This window comes from Drosophila gunungcola, chromosome 3R (genome assembly GCF_025200985.1).
Source record: "Drosophila gunungcola strain Sukarami chromosome 3R, Dgunungcola_SK_2, whole genome shotgun sequence".
Classification (NCBI taxonomy): Eukaryota; Metazoa; Arthropoda; class Insecta; order Diptera; family Drosophilidae; genus Drosophila; species Drosophila gunungcola.
In genome coordinates this window covers 21,948,746-21,959,395 of record NC_069139.1, presented here as the reverse complement: position 1 = coordinate 21,959,395, position 10,650 = coordinate 21,948,746, and the positions used below count along the sequence as shown (strand labels likewise).

Sequence of the window (10,650 nt, the reverse complement as noted above, 5' to 3'; positions counted from 1 at the left end):
TAGTATGTAAGATGTAAGATCAAAAATCGAATTTAAAAAGGTTTTCATTACTTTGCCAACGAATGAAAATTATAAATGGTTATTTTATAGCAACTTTGAAATTCAATAACAGAGAACCATTTTCGACATTTCGAAACCGCGTTCCAAAGTATTTCCTTTTATTTTCCTATAAAAGAGAATTAAATGAAGCATCTGTAGTAAAATGATGTAACTAGTTTATAGCTCAATTAATTCTATAATTAATAGTTTTAGTTGTAGAATAGCATTATGTTATTTTATTATTTTGGTCATTTTTATAAGACTGTTAATCAAGAAAAAGAAGTCCAACTTTTACAGCCTCTTATTATAGACCTAAAGAAATCAATAAATATCTAATAAACTTGTTTTGATTCGAGCTTAATGTCGTTAAATTGGATTTACTTAGCTATTGAAGCTATTCAATGAAATATCTATTAAAATCACATGATCTAAGAATGTTTAACAACTTTGAAAACACTCTTATTTATATAATGTTGGGGACTGTGGCAGTTCCATACTGACCTCAAAGGTCGCTAAACGAAAACCGCAGCGTATTATTAACGCACAATGTACTCGGACTGCCCCTAAATAAAAGTTTACCAGCCGTGGCCAACTGAAGCCCATTGACTGTCGTAATATAATTATAATAATTTCTGTGGGCTAATTGGATCAGGCACTGGCTCCTCGGCAGCGACTTTTACTCTGCTACTTTGTTGACTTTGTTTACGTGTCTGGGGGAAATCGGGAAATGGGAAATCAGAAAATGGGCTGGGGAAGTGCCAAAACATGAAATCATAACGATAATTGAATTCGTTCTTAACGAGGACACCTCGCGCAACTTGATATGTCCATTTGCCGACTGTTATTTCTTGGATACATTTGGAATTAGCATTTAACGGGCGCCCATTCGCACGCAACTAACTTGTGGAGAGTGAAAACTTAAAGGGAATCGCTGGATGCCACGCAATACTGTCGGCACTTCATTTTTCAAAACCCAACAGAGTGGGTGGGAAAGTGGGAAAATGCGGAGATGCGAGAATGGAAAACGGGGAGGTATTGGAAAAGTGTCGCAGGCGGCAGAGTTGCAAAAAAGCAAGAGTTGCAGGCCAGTTGAAAGGGCCAAATTGTGGCCACCGCACTTTGCACTCCCCCGCCCCCATTTGCGGTGGCGGGGGCCAAAAAGCAGGGCGTAACGGGCCACGGACTCTGGCGCCCTCTGGTGTCGGGGTTTCCGGGGGGTGGGAAGGCCATGGGAAGGCCAGAGCTAAGTGCAAACGTACAATTGGATGATGAACGATATGCCACCCCAACTTTACACTCGAATAAGAGAGAGAGACACCTCCAATTGGACTGGTTTCCACTCACTCGCCGAGTTTCGTCAAGTTTTTGTGGCTCTCTCTCTCAGAAGTCACGCCCCTCGTTTGTCTACATTTGCATCTCTCTCTGGAGTAGCCCCATCTCTTTCGCCTCCATGTCTTATCATTAACTGTATCGGAATTTCGTTCACTCGCCTTTTTTCTGTGTGTTTTGCCCCCATAAAAGCGGCTAAAAAGAAACAAAAAGCTCTTTCTGACTTTTTATTAACACCGCTAGATGTCTCTCTCTGGCAGCCCCGTTTAGACCCCAAATTCAATTGGCAGCGTCTCTCTTTCTGGCCATATGACTTATGTGTGGGGTCTCGATCCCCCGAGCATCCTGATGGCTCCTCTTCCTTGAACCTAATCCCGTGCTCTCGCCACCTCTTGTTAGAGCCTCGTATGTTGCACGTACCACCCACTGCGACCTGCCACCACCCACCACCCCTTCCTCACCGATGGTTACATAGACTTCTGCGGAGTTCGCGCAGTCAGCCGGCACCTCCAACCCCTGTGGGTTAAATACTGACAACCCCATTTGAGCGCCTTTTTGCACTCGCTGCCACAGAAGCCCCATCTGCCCCATCTGCCCCAGCTGCCCCACCTTCGTCCGCCTTGTTGGCCATTTTTTGTGCTCCTTTCTGCTTGGGACAGTTCATTGAAAGTGGGAGGGCGGACATTGGCAGGAGGTGGTTGGTGTGGGCCCAACTGGGTGGGACTGCGTTCAGTGAGATTTCAATTTACCCAGGGATTCGGCTGCAAAAGTAAAATATTTAGTTAATGATAGTCATTTTTTCCTAGTTACCCAAGATATAACATGAATGCTTTTCAGCTCTGTAAATATATTTTATATCTTTAAAATTTTATTTAGTTTAAAACTAAACAAGACAAGCAGATGATGTTACTTAAAATAATTAAATATTTATTTAGCATATAAATCAATCTAAGTATTTAACAATACTTTTAGCAATACAACTAATTTTGCAGATTAATTGAGTTTTTCTCTTCCATAATATAAATAATAAATTAAATCAAACTAATTGTTTATATTGCCATTTAATAATTTGTTAAAATAATAAATAAATAGGTTCTTTAAAGCTTTTTTGATTTTGTTCCTAGAAAAGTGACACATTTATGAATTGGATATGTCCTAGGCCTATTGAAAGCATTTTAAAGATAAGTGTGGGGTTCACTATTCAGTTATTGCAAATATATAAGAAAGTTATTTAAAAAACGTTGTGATACAAACATATTATAATCAACCATGAACTCCAGTTTACCAAGCAACATCATTTAAATTGATGTATAAAGGATGTATTAAGGAAACATTTTAGGAAACTTGCTTAACTAAGTAACGTGGGTGTTGCAATAAAAAAATATTAATTATCAAAGCTTTAGTAAAGAAAAAACGCATTTATATAATGCGGTCTTACCAAAATTATATTTAGAGATTGCAGAACAAAAGTTTAAGAGTTTAATGGCTCCTCACAAGTTCTGGAAACCTTAATAATTTTGCTTTGCAGCTTGGCTTACCACATTTGGATGCTCTGCTGCTCTCGAATGCAAATGCTCCAAGGACTTTGGCTTGCTCCTAAGCATATGTACGGGCAGAGATATATATTTTTGTTCCTGCATGAGTCTGCTCCCATTCGCGGACAAAGGGAAAGCTGTTGTACAGCCACTCGCAGTCTGCACCCACTGTGGGCCCCCTCTAAAATAGCAAACCAACTGGCATATAATTTACATTGTTGCTTGTTTCCTGCTTCCAGACACCACGCCCCCCTCCCCCCGTCCCCTTTAGCACCGGGCCAACTTTTACATTGATAAATTTTTAGTAATTCCTCTTCTCTGTGGCGTTTTTTTGTTGTTGTTGTTGCCTTTTGTCTTTCGTTGCTGGCAAGGACTTTATGAATAAGTGCTAAAATGCCAGAGACCAGGACCGCAATGGACCGGGCCATGTCATACTGGTTAAACTGACGAACACGCGCCCGCCTTCCCTCCCACTTTCCCCCCCACGCCCACTCCACCCCCTCTGCCGCCACACCCCCCAATCTATACCATCCTTTCAGTTGGTCTGCAGAAAAAGTTCCCTCTGCTGGCTGTTGTTTTTAGCCTGATGATTCATTGTGAAAGTGGAGCTGTTCGTGGCTGGAAAATGCTGAAATTGTATTCCCTAGCCCGGAGTCGCGTACACAAATGTGAAATTTTCCAGCCACAAAAAAAAATAAAAACCAAAAACAGCAAGTCGAGTTCCCGTTGCTAACAACTTTGTCAACCCAATATGCTTGATGGAGCTTCGTCATGATGGATCTATTTCACAATAAAATTGTCTAAGGAAGCAATTCGTTTGCTGCTCAAATATATTTAAATTTCATTAAAAGCAATACAATTTAGGGATTTTAGACGGTGTTTTTTTTTTTTTAAATACCTATTCGATTTGTAAAATTTAGTTTAAAACAGTCATATATTAATAGTTACAAAATTTTGTACTTTTTGAAATCCTAAGTTTAAGCTTTACACCTCAACCAAGTTTTTCCTTAGTTCTATTTTGCTGGCAAATTTAATAATAGACATCTGGGACATCAAATATTAGCATAAAATCGTTTCTTTTAAATACAAATATTTAAAAATTGTTATATTGACAAAAGTTATTTTTATTTTTATTTAGATTTAAATTTTTTACTGAGACTATTTTATTGTCCCATTTCAAGGAAGTCTATCAAATATTAAACAAACATTTATACTGTGATTCTCCTTTTCCCAATTTACTTATTTATCTCTTGCGTGCGGAAAAATATAAGTGCATCTATGCCTTTGAACCAATTAAAAACGTCCGCAATTATTCAGTCTTGTGTTTGTACATTTGGAATTGCATTTGGGCCGAAACCTTTACGGGAAAGCCCCCTTTGACATGCGAGCCACAAAGCTATTAAGGGTTCGTTTGGCCACATAAAGCCGAAGTAGGTGTACATGGGCACAATCGAATGGATCGGAATCGAGTGGTGGGGAAAGTGGCGGGGAAAGTGGTGGGGAAAGTGGCGGGGCCCATGTGTTTGTGCTCCACTCGAAATGTATTTCGAGAGCGCATGTCAAAGGTCAGCCACTGCTCGCATGTGTCAGCCGCTGTCGATGTGCGAGTATCTGTGTGTGCCTATGTGTCAATGTATCTGTGACTCCGTGTGCATGTGTGTAATTACATGCTGGCCTCCCCCTTTCGGTTTTTTAGTATGAGCCACTATAATGTACGCTCCGCCTTGTTTATGTGTCCGTCCAGGCCGGAGCCATGAATTAAACATTCGCCATAAAAGCCTTTGGCTGGGGCTTCTCCGAAACATGTCACAAATCATTAGCACTTATTCAAATCCGACGAAGGGAGGCGGCCCTGGCAAACACAAAAACACAAGCAAAGCGGCCAACTGTATGCAAAAGATTAATGCAAAATATTCAAATGGAATATGCACAATGTACATATTTTTGACCCCAGAAAGTTTGCCTAATTGCGTGAGACAGCCAAAGGTCAGAGGCGGCAGCGTGAACAATGAAAGATCACTGGACCAGATGCCCAAAATTCTTGGCGACGCAGCATCCCAGGTAGCCGTTTGAACTCGAGTTCGAGTGTCCAGTAGAGGACTTAACCTTTGCCAGGGCGAAGGCGAAGGCATCGGCGGTGACAAGCTCGGATCGCTAGCTGCCTCAGCAACCCCCGAAAGATCTCTGGACATTGTCCACCGTCGTCCCAACGAATTTTCTGCCCGATTTTGCTACAATTTTACACCGCTTTATGGCAGCGCCAAAAGGGTTCCGCTTGTCCAGTCCGATTACCTGGGTTTTCGCCCAAGATTCCTTCGAGTTTTTGGGGTTGATTCTGGGTCGGTTTTATACGCATTTCCATTTTAATTTCATCTCCCGGCGTCTTGCGTTTTTGCATACGGCCCAAGACGTTCGGGGATTTATAGTCACGGCTGCATCGTGGGAATCGGACACTGGTCAGCCATCAGCCATCAGCCATCCCGGGGACATTGGTCAGATCAGCTGTGCGTCCTTCGGCAGGACTCCCTTTGGCTGGACAATAATCCGATTTTAATGAAGCGCAGCGCTTGCGGTCGTGATCGCATTTCGGTCAGCCGAAAGAAAAACGCAATTTTGGCTTAGGTCAATCAGGCACAATGGGTGGCCAGCAAAGCTGAGATTATTGCGAGTGAAAAAAGTTGAAACTTGAGACTTGGGATTTTTATAAATATGGTATTTGGAATATTTATCCAAATATTATAATTATATGTACTCTCTTTAGATTAAAAAAAAAACATACAAATCGAAAGAAGTTAAGAAGATAAATGAAAAGTCGTTGTTGATAAAAAATCATAAGTATTTTGCAGTGCACATCTTATGGTCAACAATCGGAAAAATAATTTAATTTTTCTTATTTTTTATATTGAGAAAATAAGGTTTTTATACAGCAATTATGAGGCATTCAGTTTTATAAAGCGGTCTTAGGCTCCATATCCATATAAAAATGTCACCTTGGACAGTTAATTTTTTTCAAGGGTAAGTACAATTTTAGAATATGAACTAGAGACTATTAACCGACTATTTCTCTAACGTAGACATAAAAAAATGCAGAAGTCGTTGGATTTTTACGGAAGTGTTTTTCAGTTTCAAAGCACCATCCTCTCCAAATGTGAAAAATTTAACAAACTCATCCCCAAGCCAACACTTTCTCGAGGCTCCATGCGGGTCCTCACGATCCGACTGCTTCTGCAGACCCATCAATGTGATAATTGAGCAGTCAAACCGAAATGAACCCATGCCAAAAAAGACCACATAAAAAAGGAGCGTCTCCGCCGACTCCGCAGTGCTTTTGTCCGAACTGCAGCCCGCAACAATGGCAACTCATTTCACTCAGGTTGCGGCCGTGATGAATGATCTCATCAGCGAGGTGTCGACCAGAGATTGGCCCCAGTTTTCACTATGGAATAGCTCCCAGAATAGCCCCCGATGAAAGGAGCATCGTTTGCGGCCAAGTGTAAGACTTAAAATTTAATAATTAACAATTGTTTTTTAATTTCCCAGCGGCAAATCGGACGCACCGCGATCTAAGCTGGCTGCCTAAATTACTTTCCCCCTTTCTGGGCTGTCAATCGGTCTGCCCGAGATCTCTTTGTTAGGGCCATGATTAATGATGCGAAATTATGAACTCGCTTGTTCTGGGCGACGGATCCGGCTCGCCGGTTGTAAGTAGTTTTGTAAATCGCTTAAAGAAAAATGACTTCATTAAATTCATTAGCGCCCATGTGTGAAATGCGTTCAATTGGTTTCCGATGGATGGCTTCCTTTGTGGCGGCCAGTGGAGTGGGCCCATAAACGGGGGGCACTACTCCCATAATACCTCCGCTTAGAGCGGGTGAATTGATCCCACCTAATGACACCCTACACGGGTCTCTTACCCACTGATTTTGGCCTGGCCGCAAACCAAATCGGCAGACTTTTCCTCGCTGCCCATGGCTGTTTGTTCGGCCTGGGAAAATCAATAGCCAAACGAGACCAGCAATTGAGAGTTGGGTAAACCGAGATAATCAAACCGAGCTGCAGTCAAATGTGCCACATAGATGGATGGATTTGCCAGGTCCGCTGGCTCTACTCGTGTGAGCCTCGGTCTGCGACTCCGGCCATAAGTCATCGGCATTGATAGCCATCAATCGTGGACCGCTTTCCACGTTGCCAAGACCACAAAGCTCTCTCCAGATTGGCGCGAAATCTGGGTACAATTAGTCGGGGGCTGGAGTCTGGAGCTGAATCTAAGGCCGAAGACTTGCCTCCGGGACTGGGCTATGGAAATGCATGTGCTGTTGGGTTCGTTACCGACTATTACTCCAACGCATTTTCCAAGCTTGGCCATTTTTCTTGGTGGCGGCTGCCCCGGCAACCGCAGTACCCATCGTCCAGTCCTCCAGTCCTCCAGTCCTCCAGTCCGCCAGTCATCCAATCTGGCTTGTGGTCAGTCACTTTGTCAGTTGCCAGAGCCAAAAGTCTTGGGCCTGCTCGCCGGACGATGGCTCGTTGAACCTTTTTAACCGTTGCTTGGCCAAGAGTTGTTAACCATATTAAAGTGTTCAATGATTAATTACACGCGTCCAAGATTAATTGAAATCAATCAAAGCTGAAGTTAACTAATGGCAACACGTTTGTAATCCCCCAGCGCAAGTCCATTCTCATCTGCGGCGCTGTCTGTCTCTGTTTCTGGTTCTTTTTCTGGTATCTGGAATGTCGGCAACCTGGACTGGCATAGTCCTACTCCTACTACAATTTTCATGGGTCCAACTCCTCCGCGTCGGAAACTCTAGACCCATAGTAATTTTATTGGCCACATTATTGCGTTATTCGGTTATTCGGTTTCGGTTTCCCAAGTTCTACTGTTGCGCATCTTTTGTGGATTCCCATGCTTAATTACAATTAGGCAATTTATGGGCCATTCGCATTAGTTGATGGATGTGTAGTTTGGGAAAAGTAAAAGTCGGTGGAGAGATGATAGTGTAGGACTGCTTAACAGCAGTGTTTATTTTGAACAAGCTCGAAACAACAAACAACTTCAAAATATTCAGCTATCGTTGAATAACAGCAAGTGTTTAGTTTCATTTTCAGAGCCTAAGGTAGCCGGCGAAAGGAGGATAGTTGAATGGGTAGTTAGGATGCCAATAGCGATCGAATCCAACGTCAAAGCGCCTAGGATTTCCGGCGTTCAATCCAAAGAAAGGAAGATTACGCTTAGCTCGCACTTGAGGCTTCACAGTTTGACCAATATTTTTCCTCACAGACATTTTTCCGGACTTCTCGCCGGCTAGGACCAGGCTAAAAGCCAGGAAGGATACTAGACAAAACAAAATTACGAAGCGCATTTTAACTTTGAATGGGAGAGCTTTCAATAGCTAAGAACTTTCGTTTTTACTGATACACAGCTAGCGATTGAGAGGTCTTTTATACTCGGTATATTATATAATAGTATTCAAGTGCAACCTAAGTAAAATAGTGTGGCTAATTTGGTGACCTGCTGTAAAAAGTTGACCTAATACAAGCAACTGCACAGTTTTAACACAAATAATATAGTATTTTTTAGGCATTATTAACTTTAACATATTATTAGTTCGTTTTGTCAAAATGTTTACCAATAAAAAAATGTATAATAGAATAAAATTAATAATTTGTTTGTATAAGAGATTGATTAATTTAGCTCTAAGTCTATTTTATGAACATTAGCCTGCAAAGTGTATTTAAAATCCTTTGATATCTAACCCCAGAAGGTGAGCAGTTCTAATTAAAATGAAAATATTCCCTTTTTAATTACGAGGTGACTCCGCTTGGAAGTTGTATCAATTGCCTGACAGTCGGCCAAGTTATGGATTATGCCCCCGGGGGCAGAGGTAGGGTATTTCCCTCAGATCGCTTACAGAGTTACACACGTGACACTAACGGGAGGAAGTAACTTTAACCGCCTCGCCTTTTGTCGAAAAGCGGAAGCAGTCAAAGGACATGCTAAACCGCTTTCCCCGACACACACACGCAAACACACACACACATGTGGTTAATTATAATTACGCAATTTTAATATCAAAACAAGCCAGCGAAGCCATGGAGAGTGGGAAGCATGTCCAAGTCCTGCTCGGATCCGTGGAGGGTTGCTCGCGTTGAAAAGGCGAAAAGTGATGAATGAAATGCGATGATTTCCAGCTAGCGAGCAACCCCCAACAGGCAGGTTGAGGTTGGCCACCTCACACCTCCCACACACCCACACACCCACCTCCCACCGCCCAGTTTGAGCTTTGATTGAGCATATCCGGTGGGATTAGAGCCAGGGGTTGGCCCAGGTTTGTTGTCAGTTGCGGCTCGTCGTCGTCCATCCAACCGAGAGTTATTAGCTTTTATGATATTGATAGAAGCCGATGTCTATTGACAATTAAACAATGACAGCACCACCCAGTCCTCTCAATCGAGGGCGTTCTACGTTTTTGGGGTAAGTCAGCGAGCTGGGCGTTTTGTTGTTTGCGCGAACCCCTCGAACCCCTCGAACCCTCGATAAGAATCTATTGGTGGTTTCGGCCACAAATTAATATGCACCGGCGGAGTGAGGATAATTTACGTGGCTTTCATGTTGATTAGAAGGGGATTAGTACATCATTGCGGTGGGCCAATAAAACTCCATGGGATATTCAACGCATATGCTGCAAATTTGATTAGCTGACTGCTAAATGTCTAATTGTTAACATGATTAATTGTTGAAGATTCGCAAAGAAAAACGTCTGACATCCCTCAAATATTTACATTTTAACTTTCCCTAGAGCAACTCACAGATGCTTCTGCAGAACAAAGACAGACTGAGAGACTGAGAGACAGACAGAGATTGGCCCGCAGGTCCAGCTAATAAAATTCAAATGATAATTATGACAATCGTACGTGATAATTGCTGCAAACCCCGACAAACTCCCACACATGCCGCCTAATCTGGAGGAGGAGCTGCAAAGTGCCCGAAAAGAAAGCAAACAGATCGTGACAGCTTGTGGAGCATAGACAAACACACAACACAACACACAACACACCCTCCTGGTCTTATAATTAGCATGGCTCAGGAGCAAGACCTGCGAACGAGCGGACTAATAAATAAGTGGGGACTTTGCGTTATTTATTTTTAAAATATTCCCCAGCCCCCAGGCCACCGGTCTCGATCACGTCTTCGCTCTGGGTCACACACATTCGTTTGGTCGAGGTCAAGTTGCGAGATAATTTGGGACTCTGTAGATCCCCTGCATAAGGAAAAACACACACTATCCCAGTCTTCAGTTTCAGTCTTCGTTTATTGTTGGAAAATATTTAGCCGTAGAAACCGAAGGGGCCACCATAGCCTCCGTAGAAGGGACGACGGTAGCCTCCGTAGCCTCCATAGCCTCCATAGCCACCATAGCCTCCATAGCCTCCATAGCCTCCATAGCCGCCATAACCTCCATAGAAGGGTCTTCTGTAGCCAAATCCTCGACCGAAACCTCCTCCGAATCCGCCGAATCCAAACTGTCGCTTAGCTCGCACCTCGGACTCCACAGCCTGGCCAATATCCTCTTCCACAGACGACAGATCATTGGACTGACTCTCGGACTCCGCCAAAACCAGACTAAAAGCCAGGCAGACAATGAGGCCTAACAAAATCACTGAACGCATTTTTACTTTCGATGCAAATAACTTCCAATAGCGATGAAATTTCGGGTTTAACTGATTAAAGCCGGCAGTTGAGAAC

General features: G+C 42.9%; 1 protein-coding gene across 1 annotated transcript; it reads right to left on the bottom strand.

Moving 5' to 3' along the window:
• Window positions 1-10,197: 10,197 nt before the first annotated feature.
• LOC128252185 (uncharacterized) lies at window positions 10,198-10,650 on the bottom strand. Its single transcript, XM_052979697.1, has one exon. It carries the CDS (start codon window positions 10,572-10,574, stop codon window positions 10,233-10,235), a length of 342 nt encoding a protein of 113 aa, XP_052835657.1. The 5' UTR covers window positions 10,575-10,650; the 3' UTR covers window positions 10,198-10,232.

Coding starts and splice junctions, on each gene's coding strand:
- LOC128252185 (XM_052979697.1), bottom strand. CDS start 10,574: ATGCGTTCAGTGATTTTGTTAGGCCTCATTGTCTGCCTGGCTTTTAGT.